At 34.4% G+C, this 24205-nt stretch overlaps 1 protein-coding gene across 3 annotated transcripts in view; it reads left to right on the top strand.

The window, feature by feature from the left end:
* The window catches only part of ADAMTS19 (ADAM metallopeptidase with thrombospondin type 1 motif 19), a 265725-nt gene that overhangs the window by 143447 nt on the left and 98073 nt on the right, over positions 1–24205 (top strand). For all 3 annotated transcript variants that reach the window (XM_042250270.2, XM_012178168.5, XM_042250271.2), the window contains 2 exons: positions 11703–11843; positions 13242–13392. In XM_042250270.2, coding sequence (XP_042106204.1) covers positions 11703–11843; positions 13242–13392 — 292 coding nt within the window. The remainder of the gene's footprint in view (positions 1–11702; positions 11844–13241; positions 13393–24205) is intronic.

The raw sequence follows: 24205 nt of genomic DNA, 5'->3' as shown, positions 1-24205 counted from the left end.
GGAAATTTAAGTGGCTTTTTACAAAACTGTAAAAAATTTTTGCTTTCCAAAACATGAACAAGAGCCTTTTGCAAACTATAATGAAAGAAAAAAATCCATTTTATTGAAGATAGCAAAAAATAAAATAAAAATTAAGATAAAATACCTAGGAATATATTCACAAAGGGATGTATAAATCTTTAAAAAAGAAGAATTTATAGCCATACAGAGTCATAAAAGTGGTTTAATAAATGGAAATACATTTCCTGGTTTGGGATAGGAACATCAATATCATAAAATGACTATTATCTGTATATAAACTAATATAATCATCTGCCTAAAATATCAATTTGTTAAAAGTTATTTTGGTGATGTTGTTCGGTTGCTAAGTCATGTCTGACTCTTTGCAACCCTATGGACTACAGCATGCTAGGCTTTTAGAGTTCATGTGGAAAACTCAACATAAGAAATATCTTGTTTAAAAAAAGTAAAAACTGGGAAGGAGGAGGGTGAACTTTATCAGATATTAATATATTTCAGAATAAATAAAGCAGTTTATACTGGTGCTTGAATAAGCAAGCAAGTCAGTGGAAGAGAGAGTAAGAAAATAATCTACTTGAAAGTAGGAAAAGATTGGAAATGTAGTGTATAATAAAAACACCTATAATCAGTGGACAGAAACAAATCATTCAGTAACAAAAGTAACAGGGATCTCTACGTTAGATAGTACATCAGAATACACCAAAATGATTCTATTCTTTGTTTTGTTGGTTTTCTTTCTTTCTTTTTTTTTCAAGTCTTTTAATAGAGAATGTCCCTGATTCTCAGTGTAAAATCTAGAAATGTGCAAGGAAAAGTCACATAAAATTGGGCTTCCCTGGAGGCTCAGACAGTAAAGCATCTGCCTGCAATTCAGGAGACTCAGGTTTGATCCCTGGGTTGGGAAGATTCCTTGGAGAAGGGAATAGCTACCCACTCCAGTATTCTTGCCTGTCCAGTATTCCATGGACAGAGGAGCCTGGTAAGGTACAGTCAATGGGTTCGCAATGAGTTGGACATGACAGAGTGACTTACACTTGAACACACATAAAATTAGTGACTTGCAATTAAATAGCAACACAAGGAAGAAATACAGCAGGTGCAAGTATCTGCATCATGTACAACAAAGTAATATTTTCTTTAATATTAAAAAGAGCTCATAAAAATAAATTTGCAACATAACTAAAGACCCATTCGAAAAATGGCGAAGGATATTACCACATACATCAAAGATATATTTCCGTGGCATATATGAACATATCCTCGTATTGTTCATAGGATGCCTATCAGACCACAAAGCAATTATCCTTCCAACTATCCGATTACATGGATTTACACGGATAAATCCATGTTTACTCCCAATGTAAAGAACATGTACTTCCCTTGGCAAGAAAACTCCCTGCCATGTCCCTCATTTTTCTCTTACTCTTCTTTCAGATCATTTCTTCAGAGAAGTACTTCATGGGTAGGTTAAATGCCTTCATATCTGCTCTTACCAATTCCGTGTAGTTTTTGTCCCTAATCTTTTCACAGTCGTAGGTTTACATTGTTCGTATGATTATTTGTTGTCTGTGTCTCTAATTAGATTGTCCCTCTTGAGGACGTGGGCTGCGCCTTGTTTTGTTTTTCTGTTTGTTTATGTCTGTTGTCCTTGCTGTTTAACATTATATCTCTCACATCTCAGCTGTTAACTGATGTTTCAGTAAGAGTGTAAGTGAATGAAAAGTGTTGGTCTATGAAGAAACAGATACTCATACATTTTTGAGAGGAGTGTAAAGTGGTGTACTGTTATCGGGGGTCATATGGCAATATGTATCCAAATTTAAATAGAGGACTGCTTGTGAATACAGTTTATTTTACCAGCTTTGAGTTTAGCACATGTTAAATTATAATTTAATTTGTATTGGTTTCTTTGCTCACTAGAATTCTTGAGCATCTCATCTTTTTTTTCAACTGTTAAATTTTACCCATTACTTTAGAAATAAGTAGCCCGTAAAAATAATCATAAGGACGTGAACATGATTACTGTTTTATATTAATAAAATAGTATTTATTTTTGACCATTTAGTATATGATGCCTCAGTGCTTTGTGTTTCTAATTCTAAAAATTGCTCCTTTAAGATACATTTATATTCTTAAAATAATACAATGGACTTTAAGTTGTGGGCAAAATTGTTGTGAAACCAGTATACGATATAGTTTTGTAATTTAATTTTAGCACATTTATGTTAATTTATACTTTGAGTAGATAGTGTTAAAATAAAAAGTTCTAGCAGAGTTTTGTTATTTTTATAAGTTAAAGAAACTACAGTAAACATATAAGATTCATTTACTGATTAAGGATCTCATACTGTAATTAGATTGCCTACTTCATAGAAATGATGAGTGGATACAATTACATAAATTAGGGGAAATTACTTATAAATTATGTCATTATAAACACACAGAACATGTTTTCATGTGACCAAAAGTGCCTGTATGATTTTGGATTTTGCTTAGCTTTTTGAACCAAGTGGAAAAAAACTAATATATATTATTCCCTGGTGACTCACATGGTAAAGCATCTGCCTGCAATGCGGGAGACCCGGGTTCAATGCCTGGGTCATGAAGATCCCCTGGAGAAGGAAATGGCAACCCACTCCAGTACTCTTGCCTGGAAAATTCCATGGACAGAGGAGCCTTGTAGGCTAAGTCCAGTGGGTCGCAAAGAGTCGGACACAACTGAGCGACTTCACTCACTCACTCACTCAAACTTTAATAGTTAGCTTAATCTAACTATTAAACTAGAGATGTAGCTTTTCCACTAAGTTGTTAATTCAGGAGTTTCTTTTGGAACTGAGAGGCTAATGAGTCAAAAATTATGCAAAGTTAGCTCCTTGAAGGCAATGAATAAAAGTTTTCAAGTATTGCCAGAGTACCAACAATGAAGATGCCTTGTAACTAGTAAACCATTGAAACCAATGACATTTTCTTATGTGCTTTGATGTAAAGTGTACCTGGATAGAACCAAGGGTATGGCCAGGTTATAAACTCACTTCTTCAGACACCTGCATTTCTATTATTGGCATATTGTTATCAGTTCTTAAACTGAGACATCTAAAACATCTTTAACTTTTTATCATCTTATCTCCTCCCATTATCAGTTGTTAAATTCTGTTCGTTGTTTATCTGAAATAGTTATCCTATCAGTCCATTCCTTCTTCCCTTATTCTTCCAGTTTAGACTATTGCAATACACACCTTGCCCTAACACCTTATCTTTCTAATCTAGCTCATACTTTCACCAGATTCAGCTTACTGAAATGTGGTTCTGATTTTCAGCCCAGAAACCTTTATTGGTCCTTACCGCTTAATGAATAAATTCCAATTCCACACTCAGATTTATGACTTTTATAGATTGGTCCCAATCTGTCTTTCTAACATTATAATCCTCTTCCCTATTTCATGAATTTAAACAATCCATAATTTTCAAGCTTCATGTCTCTGTTAATGCTTTTTTCTTATTCCAACTCTGAACACTACTGATTTATACCTTTTTCAATTTTACTTCTCCATTAAGTAAAGACAAATGAATCTATTTAATGGTCAAGACAAATGTAATCCCTTTTGTGAAATGAGACCTGAAGGTCTATCTGGAAATATATCTCCTTTTTTAAGTCCCTTACACTGTTTATTGTAAATATCACTTGTCGCTTAATTTCTGATATGCATATACTGATTTATACTGATACATACGTACACACACATGCACATACTCCTTACTAGACAGGAATCTCTATAAAATAGGGTTACTGTCTAATACACTCTTCCTCATACACTACCAAGTTGAGTGCATGGTATATTATAGACACTCAAACATTTGTTGTATGAATTAATAAACATTTGCTTTAGGCATATTCATCTATTGAACAGTTATTTTTAGATTCAGGGTAGAAAGCAGTTGAGTTTCAGAGGTAGAAAAAGATAAATTAGTTTGGGTCAAGGAATGCAATTGCCTTGAATGAGTAAAAGAAATTATGGTTTTACGACTCTTCAAATATAGATATGGCAAAGTATTTTTCCTTTCTGGCATGTGCTAATTTGATTCTTATATAAAATGAACTATGTAGACATACAGTAGTTAAATTACACATCAGTTATGATGAGTCTTCTTTAAAGTCGGGTTACAGGCCTGCTCAAGCATTTCATGAATGTCCTGGAGTCACAGACTGAAAAGGGACAATTCCAGCAGTTTTAGCAGTAGTACAATGTAATCTAAAATTCTGCTAATTGAATAAGAAGCCAGCATATGCCCAGAAGGCATCCAAGAGCATACTTTTGGTTAATCTTTCTCAGTTTGCTGGAGGAGTCCTTTAGAAGGAAGTAAAATATTTGTCCTTCATTCTGAATTGATACCAATCAGCGTATCTACTATAAGAAAGAGAGGAAATATTCTAAAGGGAGAGTAGACAAACAATAAGAAGTAAGTAAAAAAATGAAGATAAAGACATCATCAAGGACTCAGGGTGGGAAACAGATAAAATGAAAAAAAAAAAACCAAATATATTTTTACTTGTCAAATCCATTGCTTGTTAAAATATTCAAAATTAATTTTCTGTAATTAATGTTCTTTGACCCACTAAAACTGGTAATAGTGACGTGTAAACTCACTGTTCCCATACTGTATGCTTTAGAATTCCATACAGCAGAAGTCACAGGTAGTACACGCTCCTTGGTTAAGGTTAGAAACTACTCAGTGGGCAGACGAGCGAGAAAGCAACACAGGACTTGGTCTTGAGTTCCTGTCATACCAGCTACTCTCTGAATGAACTTTGGGCCAGTCAGTCTTATCTGCCTTTACTAATTTTCTTTGCTCCCAAAATGTGGGTAAGTTTTCCTCTCAAGGTTCATTGTTAGGTTGGTGATGCTCTAATCGCACGGCACATTTGTTGATTTGTAACACTAAGTGGATAATACACAGCAAGTGAATAGTAGGAATTATTAGTAGTATTATAATTATTTTTATAAATGCTTCAATGTAAAGAGGAGATTTTCCACCCGGTGGCCATACATCTCTCTGTTCATTCAAGGAGTGCTTATATATCGTTCAGAATTTTTAATGGATTAGCAGGAAGTGTACTTATTATGGAGATTCTTATAGACCACTAACACAGGTTTTGTATTTGATACTTTATTTAGACAGTGATAGCAGTTAGAGTAATAAGTGGTTTGTCCAAGTTATTAATCATAATGGGAATTAAGCCAGTAGACAAGTGGCAGCACTCCCATATGAGATTCTCTCCAAATGTAGGCTTGGATGTCATAGTGAGTAGGTGGAAAAGGAGAAAAATCACCCAGTTAGTGAACAGCCACACAAGAGTTGGCTTTCTGTTTACATCTCTCTAATGCATTCTTGGCACATGTATGGTCTAGGGTAAGCCTAGCAACCTTCCTTGAGCAGATCACCCATAGACTTTTCAGGCTTATTGTTATTCTTAAGTCAGTAAGATGCCACGTTAGTTTCAGCTTTCCATCAAATGTACAGAATATTTAGTTGCTCCTATGATTCCATATTAGCTGATAAATCTATAGAATTTATTTAATATGGTATTGAAGTAAATAAGGAGTTAAAAAGAAAATATGATAGTTCTTATTTTCTGAACACTTAAGTCTAGGTGGTGATAACTTGTATATATTACAAGTTATATATAAAATTCAAAAGAAATAGAAGATGGTTCTGATATCTTATGTGCCATATATTTGAAGGGCACAAAACTTAAGAATCATGAGAAATATGTGTTAGAATTTGTTGAAGAGTCCTTTATATGGGAAGAAGTTCTCAAAGAAGCTGTAAAAAGCATTTTGACCAGAAGGGACTAAACAAAATACTAGGCTAGAATGAACTGTTACAGTGGAAATCAGATTGAAATCAGTTTACGGTTGCTTGAAAACCAGGACAGAAAGTTTGGATTTTGAACTTGTAGCTCATCAATTCTCAGAGTTTTAAGTACGAATCATCTAGAAAATGTGTTAATGCTGCTTCTTGTGTATAAATAATCTCTTTTGATTGGTTGCCGGTGGGGCCCAGGAATCTGCATTTTAACTAGCCCCACGGTTTGTTATTATTTACTTTTTCAGTATTGTTGTTTGCCAAGGAGAATTGAAAGCTTTTACCTGGGGAACTAGTTTTTGTGTTAATGTTTGCATAAGGAAAAAAGTAATTAAATCATGGTTTAATAAGGCAAAGAGTCAAGGGGCAGGAGTTAAATGGTTATTACAACAATCCAAAAGTGAAGTAACTCAGCTTGTCTTGGTTAATGGAAGTTGTGGTGAAAAAGGAGCTTTATGGAGCATAGAGGAACAGGATTCAGACATCTTTAGCTGCCTGAGGGTAACAGAATCCTAGCCCCAGTAGATGATAAACTCCTTGAGGGTAAAAATTGGATCTTACTCATATTTATGACCCCAGCTCAGTACAGTGCCCAGCACTTAGCGTGTTCTTAACAAGTATTTGTTGAATTGTTAAATATATCTTTTATGTAACACACAGCAGAGTGTGTTTTATTTTTTAACCTCTGATTTTTTAGCCTGTTACTGACTTACTTTTCATTGCCTTTGACTTGCCAGTAGAAGTACATATTTGTTTTGTGCAAAATGAAATGATTTAAATGATTTAAAATATAAAAAGTAATGAAAATGTCTCATATTTCTTAATGTTGGGCTTTTTTCCATGACTACACATCAGTGAAGTTACATCAAATCAGATACAGTCAGTGAATTGTATGAAATTGTGTCATTTTATAAAAGTATAATCCACTTTCAGTTAGACATTGTAAGTTTATTTCCTTTTTTTAATCAGTTTTTTTTTAGACATGATATATAGCTTTTAGTGGGAAGATACCATGACAAAATGTTTAACGTGTTCAGCCCCCCAAAAGTTTACTCTTTTAAAATATGACTGTTTACAAATCAGATCCTTTCCAAATTATCTAAAAAATGTGAGTGAATTCATAAGCATTTTCTTCTTTTAACTCATTAAACATCAAAAGGGACCATCTTCAAAATGCAAATGCTTCTCCAGCTTTCCGCAGGATATCACAAAACTTCCTGGCAGGGACTTTTAAACAAGTTGAGAAGTTTTATAAGATAAAAATATTTTCTCAGTTGACTTGACAACCATGTACAATGTTAGTGGAGAGTTTATTTGCCCAAGGCTCTTTGTCAAAATGAATTTAAACTGAGATTATTAAAATATAGCTCTGTTGCATAGTGTGAGGAGAGGTGTTGCTAATATCTTACTTGGGGAATGTTTTCCATACAGTGCACGCAAGTCGGTTCTGGGACTATACCTGTGGAGGTGCGTTTCTGCTAATGAAGAGGAGACATTAAAAAATCATTCCGAAAAGAAATCTTATACATAAATGGAGACTTTTGATCTATAGTTTGGTGATTTAAAGTTCACTGTTTTTGACCAACAGACTGCCTGGGTCTGAGTCACAGCTCCACACTAACTTCAGCTCTTTCCTCATCTGTAAAATAGAAGTCATGATAATAAAAACATTCTGGAGGTATTGTGAGGATTAAATGATATCATCACTGAAAATGATTAATGCAGTGACTGGCGCAGATAAAGGTTCACAATTGTTTTCTTTCAAATCAGTAGAATCAAGCAGTGTCTCCTGATAGTTCCAGATGTGTGGTTATAAAAAAAAGCCCTGTCCCAATTTAATGATAACTTCTGTTACAAGTTAAATAGCTTTAGGAAAATTTAACTAATGGTAAACAATGCTTGAATCACCAGATCTCTCCATGGCTGTAGCTAATTTCTTACATGAGAATCCGGATCCCTGAAGGAAAATGATCATCTGGATGAGAAGTTGTAATCTTCCCAATTTGGAAAATCACATTACATTGCTTTGGGAACATGTCCAAATTGCTAAATCCTGGAAGGAGTCCCTCTTCTCTCATACGGACACATTATTTAAGAAATTTTATTATTTCTGAAAAAGACCAGTTGCCTTTCAAAACTAAAGCATTTGTATATGATTTGAAAGCCTGCACCACACAGATGGAAGAGTTGAATATGTTCCACGTGGCAAGCGGTTGTTGTTATAACAGGGTCACCCAGTGACATGTGCTGCAGACAGAGTCCCTGGTGGAGGCCAGGTGGTGATGCAGGCAGGGACAGCTTTGGAACCATACAGAGCATTAAGGCATCTTTATCAATCTGGGAGACTATGCCATATGTACAGTTTCTTATGTTAGCTTAGCGTCCAAACAAATTAACTTCTTGCCATTATTATTTACTTGAATTTTCTTAAATCCCCACTTTCATGAAAGTCAGTACAGTAAATTGCCTTTAATAATAGTTTTTGTGTGTCTGTGTAACAAATGAGAGAAATAAAACAGCTCTGATTTACTGCTCCAATTTCAAAAAGACGTTATTGGTTCCTGCTCTTTTCCAAGCACTGTGCTAGGCATTTTATAGCATCCTCATGTAATCTTCGCAACCATTCAGGAAGGTATATTTCACAAACAAGGAAGCCAAGGCATGCTTATTTCTTATTTCTTTATTATTATTTAAATTGCCTCTGGTCACATGAATAAGATGGAGATAGAAGATTCAAATCTGACTCCTGTGTCTTTTACGCTAAGTGAACTGACCCCTGCTTAGTCCTTATCACCTGTTAGTTTTCCTCTTCATCTTCAAAGTATGAAAAAGATGTTTCTTCCTGTTTTCTCTATCCATTCTATTAATATGTGTTGATACAGACCCTATTTAAGGACATTAATTAGATGAGAAAAGAGAAATATAATTTACCATATAGCTGAATTTTCCTAACATTAAAATGAAAAATATATTTAATAATATATTTTTTATTTTATTTAGATAATTTTCACAGCCTTCAAGTTAGCAAACTTCTAATTCATTACTCTTCTTTATAAATTAATTCATCCTATATCATTTTCCTCTTTCAAAAACACATTAAATATAACAATTTTTATTTAAAATTTTAAATTATTTAACTGAAAATGTAGTTCAATAATTTTGAAAGTTTTATTTTCATATGAGAAAATATAGGTAGTTGTAATTTTTAACAATTTCTATAACAATTCTTTTATTTGTATTTTAAACTACAGAAAAGATATTTGTGTTATTCACAATATTTTAATGAAAACTGTTTTAGTTATTATCTGCTACACAATGAGAAGAAAGGAGCATTGGACTATCTTGCCATCTTCTCAGATGTAACATGTACAAAACCAAACTTTCCTCTTTCTACATCTTCAGTATTAACTCTCTCACAAACAGTTACTTTAATGACTTCATTATTCATAGAAGATTCATAGAATTCACAGAATTCATAGATTATATGCAGCTTTTACTGAAGTAGAAGTGATTCAGCATGCTGGCTTGGTTCAAATTTAATTACCGATTATAGAATAGGATTCCAGTATGCCAGCCTTTTAGAGTGATAAGTCTCTAGCAGTTAGAAATTAGAGAGATAACCAAAAGTAAAAATGTATAGTACACTATAGAAAACACTGTAATACTGTTGTTTATAGTATCCCATAATGGGGGGAAAAAAAAAGATAGTACATGTAAGTGAGGTGGGAAAAAGTAAAGGAAAACCTCCTAAAAGTAATCTACATGAATCTTGAAGATTAAGCAGAATTTATCCAGGGAAAGACATTGAAGGAAAAGCACTTTGGATAGGGTTAGGGGGGGAGTGGAATTCATAGCTGTCAAATGGTTAATGGTTAGTTACAATATTCTAGAGCCAGTCTCCTCAGTTCTCCTCCTCAAACATCACTACTTTCCACTTTCTCCTGTATGACCTTGGGAAAGTTACTTTTCATCTGCACAAGGGGTACTATAATAGTTCCTACCTCACAGAATTATTTTGGAGAAGGAAATGGCAACCCACTCCAGTATTCTTGCCTGGAGAGTCACGTGGACAGAGGAACCTGGTAGGCTGCTGTCCTTGGGGTCGCACAGAGTCAGACACAACTGAAGCAACTTAGCATGCATGCATGCATTGGAGAAGGAAATGGCAACCCACTCCAGAATTCTTGCCAGGAGAATCCCAGAGACAGAGGAGCCTGGTGGGTTGCTGTTTATGGGGTCACACAGGGTTGGACACGACTGAAGCGACTTAGCAGCAGCAGCAGCATAAAATTATTTAGTTGAAGTTTATATACTCCTTTTTATGGTATATGACACTTAGAAAATTCAAGAGAATAAGGAACAACATAATATTTGGGAAACTACAAGTCATTTGCTCTTGCTGAAAAGAAATGCAATAAATGGCTTGGAAGGAGATTAAGAAACTACGTGCCATGTTAAAGAGCTGGAAATTGCTATATAGGTAATGGAAAAGCAGAGGAAAGGCAGCCCGATTGTGTTTTTAAATAGATCTCACTGGAGCAAGGCAGGAGGAGAAGGGAGAATGCTGCCCAAGATTAGAGGCACAGAACCCACTTAGAATGCAACAGTAATTGTCAAGGTTAAGTAATTTTATAATCCTCTTTAATAATAACAAAAGGAATTGACAGGAGGTAAGAGTGGAAAGAAATATTTAGAAAATAGTAGCAGGGCTTGCCCTTAACAATTAGTAAATAAAATAGCTTGGGTGGTAATTTGGAAGAGGAAGGAGTAAATGATGACCTGGAGATCCTTGGTTTGGCAAACTGTGTGGCCAGCAAAGGCACAAAAAAGAGAAAAGAGGGAGAGGAAACAGGAGGACATAGAGGCTTGAAAGAGAAAATATTAACGGCAGTTTTTAGACATACTGAATTTAATATTATTCTAATACATCCATTAGAAGATAAGTCAGAGTTTTAGATCAGAGTTCCAACTTAGAGCACCGGATAGGATTCAAGAGAAAAGATGAAGATGACCAAGAGTATGAAGGCTTCCCAGGGACAGTTCGTGTTTTATGATGCATGGGAGAAGACTGTCTCATGAAGCAACTGGGGGAAACAATACTTTAATGTGGGTTCAGATTTGATAAAAGGAATGAATAAAGGGTATTCAGGCAAGAACAAGAATCTAGTGTGGTTGAATAGAAACTTAAGTATTTCTGTATTTCATACCTACTACTGTGTGGAAAATAACATAGATTATACTGACATAGTGAACTAAACGTGCTATTTACTGACTGGGAAAATGTTTTAATAATAAAAACATTGACTTTTAATCTAGAAAATGTTTTTTACTAAATAAAAACATTGACCTTTAATCTAGGTAAACATAATTTTAAAAATAATCAATATGAAATTAATTTTATTTTCACATTTAAAACTAATTTCTCTCTGAATAGACTGGCGGTTGCCAAGGGAGCAGGGGTTAAGAGAGGGATAAATCGGGAGTTTGGGACTAGCAGATGCAAACTGGTGTATATAGAATGGATAAACACCAAGGTCCTACTCTATAGCACGAGAATTATATTCAATATCCTGTGTGCGTATGTGTGTATACATATATATACACACACATATATACATATATATATGTATAACTGTCATTTTGCCATAAAGCAGTAATTAACGCAACATTGTAATTCAGCTATACTTCAATGAAAAATTAAAATTAACTAATTTTTCTCATTGTTTTAATGATTTAGCTGTCATTTAATTGCAGGTATAATAAGTTAGAATATCTATCTAATATGATTTTCAAATTTTAACTATATTCCAAATCAGCATGGGGATTAATCATGACAATGACCACCCGTCATGTGCTGATGGTCTTCATATCATGTCTGGTGAATGGATTAAAGGACAAAATCTTGGTGATGTCTCATGGTCCCGATGTAGCAAGGAAGATTTGGAAAGATTTCTAAGGTACTGAGGTCACTTGCTGTTGTTGGGTCATGAATATCTGTGTGTGCCTGCTTCCTCTACCACCCTGGTGTGCGGCATGGCAGAGTGGAAAGGGCATGGATTAGGAATCAAGGTGCTTGGTTCTAATCCTGGCTCTCCACTGGCTCATGGTGTCAATTGGGACATATTATTCAACCAACTCATTTCTTAGTTTCCACGTTTTCAAAACAAGAGATGAGGCAAGATGATTTGTAAGGTTGAAAATTATTGCAATGATAAAAAATGTTGCATAATATTAAATTGCCTCTTCAGAAATTCTCAGTGGAAACATTCTCAATGCTCATCCCTCTACATCTGTTGTTATCAAAAATCCCTTTAACAAAAGCTCCACCTTTCTACTTCATAGTTCTAAACTCTGAGTCTTTTTGCATTAATCCATAATTTTCACCATTATTATAGTTCTTGATTCTCCTCTTTTCAACATTCAGCTTTTGCCTCGTTGGGAAGAAAATGAAAAAGAGTATTATTGTTCTGATTTTCACTTTAAAGCTTTGTTCTTTACTTATTTCTTCAGTAATAGAAGGGAAAGCTGAAACAGTACCAATAGGTGATATGCAGAGTTCCCGTCAATAAGTGAGAGATGCTTAAAGTATTCAAAATCTAAGTAAGAGACATAGGAATACTTAACTAGCTAAATTCACTACTCAAATTTATTTTTCCATACTATTTAAATTGTCAAGTTAATTTTTGGTCAAATGAATATTAAAATCTACTAAAATGTATTTATTATATTACTATAGCTCTTTCCAGAAACACGTACAATGTCATCTGGGCATGCCCTTCGTCACTGAAGCAATAACTCCTCTGTAGGCCCCCGTGAGTGTGTGGTTTGGCTTAGCTGTCTTCTCATGAATCAGAACTATGATAAAATTAAATTTTACCCCATAAATGGAAGTTGTGGTGCAGTGTCAAGTCCAAAAATATTCCTACTATTAATAGTCACTTGAGCATAATTTTCCTAGGTTCTTTAAATCCTTGAATATAGTTGATTTCTTACCTTCATACATTACTTTTAAGCAGTTACTCTCTGAGACTGAGCTTCGTCACCTTACAAATGTGTAAAATAATAACCTCCTCACAGCGTTGTATAGATGAGCTTAATTCAAGTGAAAGACGTTTAAAATCAAAAAGTTCTATTAACTTGAACATTGTTTTATTAATAGATAGGACTATTTTAATAATTGTAAACACATGGGTCTCATATATGAGACAATTTCCATGAGCATTCAATAGAAGAGCTTATAAATAAAAGTAAGAACATATTTAATAGTATTAAAATGTTTGCTATTGCTACGTTAACTAATTATAACAACTATTTACAGTTAATTCAGAATGTCACACGTATCTGCATATTGCTAGGTCAAAGGCCAGTAACTGCTTGCTGCAGACAAATCCCCACAGTGTCAATTCTGTGATGGTTCCTTCCAAGTTGCCAGAGATGACATACACTGCTGATGAGCAATGTCAGATTCTCTTTGGGCCACTGGCTTCCTTTTGTCAAGAGATGCAGGTAAGAGTTGTATCGAGGTGCAACTTTTGTTAAGTGTGTATTCATCCGTTATTTAGAAGTATTGATTGGAGGAGGGGGAGATGACTTTAGAGTTGGTGGCTCCAAAGAACCTCAGCATCAGAAAGACCGATTTTTCTAGAAAAGGTTTCTTCATTTTTCCCCTGGCCTTTTTGAAAGTGGTAGAAATTAGTGTCAGTATTGAATCAAAGTTAGGAAGGAATGATCCAAGAATTTCTGCTTCAAAAATGACACTTAAGTCAGGGAAACCTTTGCTTTATGACAGTTCATTGCTTTTATTTTAAATGTCTCTCTTACAGGTAGATATCTGGGTAAAAATGTAATAAAAACAATGTATGAACCTGTAATTACAGAGGATGGATTATTTAATGCTTTATTAATTATTTAATCCTGAATAAATATATTCTATAGGAATAGAAATTAGAGAGTACATTTCTGATAGTTAAACTAGAAGCAAAGGGTAAATGTCTGATGGTAAACTAAGCAATGTCTGTATATTAGTATTCAAATTAATTACTCAGTCCAATTTTCCCATTCTAGGATAATCTGAAAGATTGAGCAAAATGACTCTCTTAATTGATGTAAGAAATTAGCTCTATTTACCCTTCCTTTTTTCTTTTTGTCTCTCTTCCTGCAGCTCATCCCTTTGCTGCCCATTTCTTCCTACCTTTCCAGTACACATGCTTGCCCACTCTTTGTATTTCAGGCTTAAACTCATAATCATGCTTGAAGTGAATTGATAGCTGTATTTCACTGTACCTAACTTTCTTTGATTGCCTGAAAGGAGTTTGGCTTTGTTGAAGATAGTGCTGTCTTGAATTACTGGCAGAATAATTAAAATCCATCATAAGGAAAAGATTATATGGCATTATGACATATTTTATGCTCTCTCTGCTTTGTTGTTCTTATCAGAGTTGTTGTTCATTTACTTGTTATTTTCCTTTTATTAACTCTCTACCTTAGTGTGTAAGCTCCATGAGGGCAGAGTGTTTCTCCAGGGTCCAGTCCAGTAGCTGACACATGGTAGGCACTCAGTGAATATCTGACTTAAGGTTAAAATAGGTGAATGTATAAAGAAGTTGGAGCTGTGTTAAATGTGATGTGTGAAAGAATGTGTAGACTGTAACAATCATCAGGAACAACAGACCTCCAGAGGAACTGATATTATAGGTGTGTGATTATGAGTGGACACACAGGATTCACATGTGCTTGGACCTATGGGTGCTTGGACCTTGGCATTGGGTGTGATAATTATGATAGTAGCCAGGTTGACCATCTGTTATCTGTCCTAGTACCTCTCTGATCTCATCTACTCTCACCTCCAAGGACTTTAAACAATCAGAAATTGGGTCACAATCTTCTTTCTTGGATCATCATGGTAAAATGAATGTTTTGAGGTCAAAAAGTTTGATTTTGCAGGTAGACACATCTGCATGCAGAAATTAGCATGTTTTGGAAAACAGTAAGCTGTCTATGATTGCTATTGTACTGTTGTGTTAGATGGTTTCAGTTCATGTGCTATACAAAATTGATAGAGCTGAACAATGAAAAATGTTTCCATTTTATGAAGTACCTGAAGTTTTAGAAGAACTCAGCAAATGATCAATTACAAACATAATTTTGGTAAATTTTAGATCATTTTTCACAAATACTATGTCTAAAAATTTTAGAAATTATTTTTAAGTCTATATTACAGTTGGTTAAATTTTACTAGTATCATTCACAGTATTTTGAACTTTAAAATGGATGACGCAGTATTTATATTTATGATCTTTATTAATTCACACAGCAATTATATGCCATAGTTATTATTAAGTTCTACACTATAGGTTAACAGTTTTGAGTCTTGTAGAAGTTAAAATAGCACAACTAAGTGATTATGCTTATGAAGAAGGTTTGTTAGATGCAATCCAAAGAACAGAGTATATGCAATGTATATAACAGAGTATACTATGTTCTACTGCTTTTTAGGGAATTCACACTTTTTTACGTTGTCTTTTGTATGGGTAAAATCCGTAGATTAGATCCTATGTTTAAACTGAATTTTCTTTATTCCTTAGAGCACTACACCATCAGGGTCAAGAAATATTTTAATTGATTTTTAAAAAGCTTTTTCTAGGCTCTATTCATATAGTTGCTTCTCACTAACCTACCTGCATGTATTTTTTTTCTACCTCTGATCAAAGTGTAACAGTGTGTTAGGAGATCTTAAATCTGTTTCTCAATATCCTAGGATGTTGCTTTCTTTTAAACTAGGCATTTTGCAAACAGAATTATGTTTTAGGTTTTAAGTATCCAGAAATGTTCTCATTTTTTCCCTTGAAATTATGTGTGTGTGTGTGTGTATCTGTGTCTGTGTCTGTGTCTATATGTGTGTGTGTGTGTGTGTGTGTGTTTCTATATATAGAGAGAGAAAGAGAGAGAGTGAGATATGACATTTTTATTCGTGAAAGTCGTTCAGTCATATCCGACTCTTTGCAACCCCATGGACTATAGGAATTAAAACCAGATTTTTCTCTAGTTCAATCTGTGTATAATCTTCATTAAGGACAATTTAAAAATAACGCCAGAAAGGACTGACCTGCTGTGGGCAACCAGGAAAAAGCAACGTCTCCTAATTAGGGTTTAGGTTGGAGAGTACTAACTGCCAAGGCCTGAACCCTGGGCTCTGACAGTCATTCTGTCTCTTATTAGTGGTGTAACATTAGTCAAACCTGTTTTTCTTTCTAAGCCACAATTTATTGAACAAGAAGAGGAAGTGTGTTATCTCTTAAAGTCTCTTAGGGCTAAGAGGCTGGACTTTAGTTCCAAAATCCAAAACACCATTCTGATACCGCCCTTGAAAATCACCTTTTCCATCCCAAACTGGTGGAGCTTGCAAAACATTAGGTAGGTAGGTAGGTAGACAGGTAGGTGGGTAGGTAGATAGGGCCATAGAAGAATTCTCTTAAAAAAATTTAATCATGGACTTGATAAGTATAAAGTACACATTGAGTTCCAACTACTTTTTTGTTGCTGTTCTATGTACTAATAACACAGTAGGAAGTAACCTCCACCTTCATGGAGCTTGAAGTTTAGCTGGGGAGACAGACAATATGTAAATATGTATGTGATATGCCAGTTGGTAATAATGTTTTGGAGAAGCATAAATTCAGATGAGAAAGGTAAGGAATACAACCAGGAATAGGAGAGTGGGAATGGTGCTATTTTATATAGGATAATCTGAGAAAGCTTCCTAAATAAAGTGACATTTGTTCAGAAATCTGAAGGAAGTCAGATAGCAAGCCATACATTTATCTTGGGAAAAATATAACAAGAAGAAACAGATAGCAAATTCCCTGAAATGGAGTTAGATTCATGTTTTAAGTTTAAGATGTCCATTGGACATCCAAGTAGAGATGTTAGTAGGTCCAGAATAGATATCTATCTAGAAGTCCTCAACAAGGAGATGATACTGAATTCATGATACTAAATTATCACACTATGAAATGAGTTAGAAGAGGAAAAACTCAAAGTCTGAGAACTGAATCACTACGTTATTTGGAGGTTAGGAAAATAAGGAGAAAGCTATAACTAAAATTCTGAAGAAGTCTATTGGTAGGAATAGAACCAAGAGAAAGTAGATCTTGGAGGCTAAGTGAAGACATTTTTCAAAGTGGAAATGTTTAAAAGTTCCAAAAGCTGAAGACAAGGGGAGAAAAATGAAGTCTGAAGTATGCAATTGCTATGTTTTTCCCACTGAGTTTGGGACAGTGTTACTTAAAGCTATCTTGACATCCATGAGCACCTGAGTATCAGGAGGTAGAAGTTAAAAATATAAAGTGAAGTAGTTATAAGTGTAGAAAATAGAAGTGTTCTGCGAGTTAAGCCACACTCTTACATGTTCAGGTGGAAACATGTGAAGTCACCACATCTACCAGGCTGTAATCTAGACTTTATCCAAAACAAATCTCCTAGAAGGCAAGCTCCATAACCTCAAAAGAGTCATCAGTCCTTTTTATCACGGTACCTCTGTCTCCTAAAAGAGTGTTCAATAAGTATTTGTTAAAGCAATAAAGGAATCAACTGAATGATGGAATAATAACTTTGAAATTTTACTCATAAAAATAATAATCGATTACTCACTGATTCTTAGCTGTATAATATGTCCAGAGAAAAGGTAACCTTCTAAGATATTCATTCAATAGCTACATAAAAAACAACTTATAAGAGTATATAGCTAATGTTTCACAGCTTACACATGAGTTATCAGGCATCCTTATGACCATCTTATTTCCAATAAGTTATAAATACGTGTTGAGTTGCAGGAGTAAGAATTCTTAGCAACTTTTCAACATGTGTGTTTCTGGTACAATCTGAGATAATGGCAGTTGGCCCATAGTATTTGAATTGGATGCTGCTCTTCTATTCTTCCTGACAGCTTATACAAGCACTAGGGACTCCAGTATTATATATGTGCTGATCTAATTAATGATATAAATTTACCCTTGAAATAGCAGCTTACATCTGCAAAATGTTTTAAGGCATAGCTGTAGAGATGCTTGTGAAACATCTCAACCCTCAGCAATAATTGCTCACTCTTTCGCGTGAATATGCCTAATTCTTGGATAGCCTTGTTCCTGGGTCCTGAGTGGCTGAGCCAGCTACAACTGCAATAAGTTATCTTCACAGCTACCTAAAATTAATTTGTCTGGCTAAGAATGCAGAGGTATGGATGCTTCCTCAGAATCAATAAGAAGTGTCTGCTTGAGGGTTACATCATTTGTGAAAGAAGAAAGTTTGCTAAAAAATTAAAAATAAGCAATGAAGGCCTCCAGGAAACTTAAGATTCAGCCTTGAGTTCTGGACTAGGCACACTGTGAGTTACATATATATTGTATTAAAAACTTTCCAGTATAACTGAATCGTATGGTGACTTAAAGTACCATAGAAAGACCAGTTTTAAATTTCTCTTATGTTGACTTGATACATCAAAGTATGTAGGACTTCAAAAACCTCTCATTTGATCTAATGAACAGCCTGGCATTGAAATAAGTACCTTATGAAGAATTCCAGAAGACTGAGTCTCTGTGATTTGGCATTGTGAAATTTCAGAGGCAATAAGAATTTGGACTAAAAAACTTTATCATGAAATAGCTCTTGATGACAAGAAGTTGTTTGGGCAATGAATACAGTATTATTGATAAATTTATTGTTGGTAAATGAATATTGTATTGTTGATAAATTTAGCATTGATAAATTGTTGTTGAAATTGGTAAAGTTGAAGATTTTTACTATTCCTCCCATAAGTGGGTTAAAACTCCCAGGAATTAAATCTGCTTCTTTTGCCATCTAATCAAAGCTTCATCCTATTCTTGAGTGTTAGTACTATATAGTATGTGAATCCATGGGTTTGATGGCAAATTACTTGACTGGATAATCTAGCTCTTTAGTTTTTTCCCTTCAGTTCAGTTCAGTCGCTCAGCCGTGTCCGACTCTTTGCAACCCCATGAATCGCAGTGCTTAGCACTACTTTTTTTATCACTTCTTATTGACATGGGCTTTTATTTTTTAGTTTTTTTTCTCCGTAGATCACCTATTTACATTTTGCCCATTTTTTTAAGCTTTCTGTTTTTCTTGAGTTGCAGGAGTTCTTTCTGTATTCTGTATTCTAGATGAGACTTTCTTATTACTTATTAAGTGTGTCATTTTGTCGCAGTGTGTCATTAGCTTTTTATACACAGTGTCCTACAGTTTTGAAGTGGTTGAACCCACCAACGTTCCCCACTAGGTTGTGCTATTTTTGTTTTCTTGTGTGTGTATATTCTTTTTCAGATTATTTTCCATTATAGGTTATTACAAGATATTGAATATAATTCCTTCGGTGCTGTACAGTATATCCTTATTGATTCTCTATTTCATATACAGTAACGTATATCCATTAAACCAGAACTCCCAATGTATCCCTCCCTTTCTTTTTCCTTTGGTAACAATAAGTTTGTTTTCTACATCTGTGAGTTTCTTTCTGTTTTGTAAATAAGTTCATTTGTCTCATTTTTTTAAGATTCCCTGTGTAAGTGATATGATATTTGTCTTCGTCTGACATATTCCACTTTATATCATAATCTGTAGATCCATCTACAGATGGACCAATGCCACAAATGGCATTGTTTTATTCTTTTTATGGCTAAATAATATTCATATATATATGCGTGTATATATATACACACACACATAAATACACATACACACATACCACATCTTCTTGATCAGTTCATCTGTCAACGGACTTTAGGTTGCTTCCATGTCCTGACTGTTGTAAATAGCGTTGCAGTGAACATTGAGGTGCATGTATCTTTTTGAATTGGGAGTCTTCTGGATATATGCCCATATGTGGAATTGCTGGATCATATTGTAACTGTTTTTAGTTTTTAAGGAACCTCCAAACTGTGTTCCATAGTGGCAATACCACTTTGCGTTCTCTCCAGCACTGTAAGCGGGTTCCTTTTTCTCCACACTGTCACCACCATTTTTTGTTTATAGACCCTTTGATGATGGCCATTCTGACCAGCCTGAGATGATATCTCATTGTAATTTTGATTTGCATTTCCTTAGTAATTAGTGATATTAAGTATCATTTCATGTGCCTGTTGACCACCTGTATGTCTACTTTGGAGAAATAGCTAGTTAGGCCTTCTGCTAAAGAAATGTGTGGTTTTTAAAGTTCATTATCTGTGACTAAATTTTAAATGAAGCATATTAATATTATTATTCAAAATATCTGTTTATTTTGATTTGATTGATCTATTAGTGTTGAAAAGTTTAACAGATGTGTTCAAATACCCAACTCTAACAACTGATTTATTTATTTTTCTCTGTGTTTCTGTCAGTTATTTCCTTACATATCATTTAGTTATATTTCAGGTACATACATATTTATGACTTTTATCTGTTGATCTGTTTTTCTCTTTTGCATGTATTATGGTTTATGCCTTAAAATCTATTTCCTATGTCATTAAAACCATTATCCTAGTTAATATTAATCACATTTTAATCTTCAACCTTTCCAGATAAAATAGAATCACAGATATGAGTATGGCTAGATGGATATGTTTACTAGAGAAAAGCAATTACTAGATTTTGTATTTTTCTATTTAAACCAATGTAATAATTTTTTGACATTTTCATCAGCTAGTTTAACACTTTCTATGTTGATTTAAATTAGTTTTATAAAAATTTTTGTCAACTTTTTTGTGTTGTGTTTTATACTCATGCTCTGTTTTTTGTTATCGTCTCCTCTACTGCTTTACATTTACAACGAAATTTTCTTATACATTCGAAAGTCAGACATTCTTTATATCTGTTTATGAGTATGACTAATCAGTTCTTTTTTCTTGATGAATAGTATTCCACTGGAACATAAACTGTTTTGTTTATTGGTTCACCTCTTAGTAGACATCAGTATGTTAGCTGGTATGAATCAAGCTATTCAGAAGATTTATGAATGTTTATTTATATATACATGTTTCATTCATGTATTTGTATATACATGTTTATTTGTATATACATGTTTTCATTCTACATTATTAATACTTTAGCATATTATATGTCAATGCATTAGTTTTTTTTGCAAACTCTGGGATAGGCACTGGTGGCCTGTTTTTGTAAATGAAGTTTTACTGGAATACAGTCACCTTCTTTGTTCACACATTCTCTTTGGCTGCCTTCAAACTACAGTGAGTGATAAACAGTTGCAGCTGAGATCCCATGGCCCACAGGCCTGAAGTACATGCTGTATGGCACTTTACAGAAAGAGTTCACTGACCCCTGTCACAGCAAATACTCTGCATTCAGTTATATTCCTCCAAAGAGTGTTTTGAATTTTGTTTTCACAAACAATTAAGTTTGTTAGAATCAAACTGGAAACTATCTTATCTGCTGTGGATAGCACTTCATATGTTACATCAGCTCCCTTTTTCCTTATTTCAAATGTGTCCCTTGCATGCATGGTACAGGTGCCACAGAAAGACCTAAGCTTCTCTGACTCTCTTCTTTTTGGGGGCTTCCCTGGTGGCTAAAGAAGATGGCAAAGATGGTAAAGAATCTGCCTGCAATACAGGAGACCCAGGTTTGATCCTCCAGTTGGGAAGATCTCCTGGAGAAGGGAATGGCAGCCCACCATGGGCAGAGAACCCTGGTGGGCTACAGTCCACTGGGGTCACACAGAGTCGAACACGACTGAGCAACTAACACACCAAGTTTTGACAGCTTTGACCGCATCTGTCTCTGTCTTCATGAGTCTAAGAAGATGGCATGTGTTACTTTAACCATTGTGTCATGCCATGACCACAATCCACTGTCAGATCAAAGCCACAAAGACGATGAACTCAACTTGTGCTGATTCTTTAAGCTCCCCTAAACAGTTGATCTGCCTTTGTTCTACATGCTGAAACTACCAGAAAATTGTTTTTTGCCATCATTCCAGTTAATGTTTGTTAGCTACAGGAGGATTGGTCTCTGGGAACTTACCCCACCATTCCAGAAGGGGAATATTTTTATCTTATATGTCTCATTCTTACAAGGAAAGTCTGGATCATTTTTCTTTCAAATATTTCAAACAATTCCTTCTCACTTTTTATTCTTTTCTTTGCATGCTTGTTCAGTTGTGTCCAACTCTTTGCGTCCCCATGGACTGACTCTTTGCAGCTCCATGAACTGCAGCACGCCAGGCTCCTCTGTCCTTTACTATTTACCAGAATTTGCTCAAATTCATGTCCATTGAGTTGGTGATGCTCTCTAACAATCTCATCATCTGCTTCCCCCTTCTTTCACCTTCACCACCACCTGGGATTCATTAAGTACGTATTAACTGTTCTTCATTCTCTAAATTTCTTCTCACTCCTTGATTTTCTTTAACACACCAAGATGTGTTCTTATGAGGGGTCCTTTGAAGCTTGCTGCTACATTTGTTGGCTATCCATAGACTGTATTTTTCTTGACATCTGTTACTCTGCTTCTACCGCTAGCAGTCATGAAGCATATGGAGTGAAGGGAGTGAAATAGAAGAGATCAGATTTACTTAGCTGTCAGTGGTCAAATTATTTCCACTAAGGGATAAAGTTTTTGAGATGTAAATGTGATAGATTTTTAGTATTTCTTCCCATTAAAAAGGTTTATAATACTGACTGAAGTCCAGTTATTATTGTTTTATGTAGTAAATACTTATTTAGATTTATTATCATTTTTGTCAGGTTCTTTGATCACAAGTGCTTTTCAGCCCTTCCCTATGAGATCATATTCCTCTTGAAGTATAACATTTAAAAGTGCCTTTGGGGAAAATCTGTTGGTAGTAAACACTCAGTTTTTGTTTCCTTGAAGAATCTTTATTTAACCTTCAGTCTTGAATAAAATTTTAGCTGAGTTCGGAAATCTAGATTGACAGTTTTGTTCTTCCTCTCTCTACTTTGAATACATCACAAATTCACTTTTTTTTATGTTTGTCCCAACATGCCATCTTCACTATTTTCCTAAACTTCAAAGGAAACTTTCAACATTTTATGGGTTTTTTTGTGATGTTTGTTGTAGATTTTTATAGATGTCCAGATGTACATTAACTTTGGAGATGTTTCCTTCGGTGGCTAGTTTGCTAACTTTTTTAACAAATGGATGTTGAATTGTGTCATAAGCTGCATATCGACAGATACAAAAATCATAGATTTTGAAGTTTTTATGTACTTGATTGTATTAATCAAATCTCTAATATTATAGTAGCCTTGTATTCCAAGAAAAACCCAACATGATTGTGATGGTACATTACATTTTTTTCATGGATTGCTGGATTCAATTTGTTAAAAAATGGGTAGCATATTTCAATCTAAGTTCATAAATGAAGTAGATCACTATTTACATTTTTTTTTCAAACTGCTGTCTGGTTTGGGCATCATGATGTTCGTTTAGAAATATTATCTCTTTTTCTGTTCTTAGACAGTATATGTAAATTGAGAATTTAAGTATTTAGATCAGTTGTATTCTTTGTGGGAAGATTTTTAATAATCACTTTTGATTATTCTGTGGTTACACAGTAGTTTCAACTTTTCTATTTCTTCTTGGATCCATTTCACCAAGTTTTTAGTAAATTTTTAAAAAATATTTCTCCATTTCATATACATTGTAAAGTTCTTTGGTGTAAAGTTGTTCACAGTGTCTCTTCCTATTTCTGTAAGCCTTTACATGATCAGTAGATGCCCCTTCATTTTTTTATTCTTAATAGTATTTATTTTTGCCTTCTCTTTTTTGTTGGTTAGTTTTAATATTGGAGAAGGCAATGGCACCCCACTCCGGTACTCTTGCCTGGAAAATCCCATGGATGGAGGAGCCTGGAAGGCAGCAGTCCATGGTGTCACTGAGGGTCAGATACGACTGAGCGACTTAACTTATTATTTTCCACAAAGAACTACATTTCAGCTTTTTCTTATTTCTTCTGAACTTTTGTATTCTATTTTTTGAATACTTCTCTTTCTCTTTCCCTTACTTTGTTCCTCTTTTTCATCTTTAATAATACCAAGGTGCTCTCTGATAGAAAAAATAGTTTTGAAAATATTATCCCATACTGAATTACACTTACAGTCAGACATTACATCATTGAAATTGTAGTTTGGAAGATAGTTTATGGACAAACAAGGAGTTACATGTTCAAGATTTAATTGCTGCTTCCATGCATATGCACTTAATATTTTTTATTTTAATATAAAATATAGAACATGTTAATGGATCTATTTGCTATAAAAAATGGGTACACATTGTCTTTGAAGATAAA

Source organism: Ovis aries, chromosome 5, assembly GCF_016772045.2.
Source record: "Ovis aries strain OAR_USU_Benz2616 breed Rambouillet chromosome 5, ARS-UI_Ramb_v3.0, whole genome shotgun sequence".
NCBI classification, from domain to species: Eukaryota; Metazoa; Chordata; class Mammalia; order Artiodactyla; family Bovidae; genus Ovis; species Ovis aries.
This window is presented reverse-complemented; position numbering and strand designations above follow the sequence as displayed.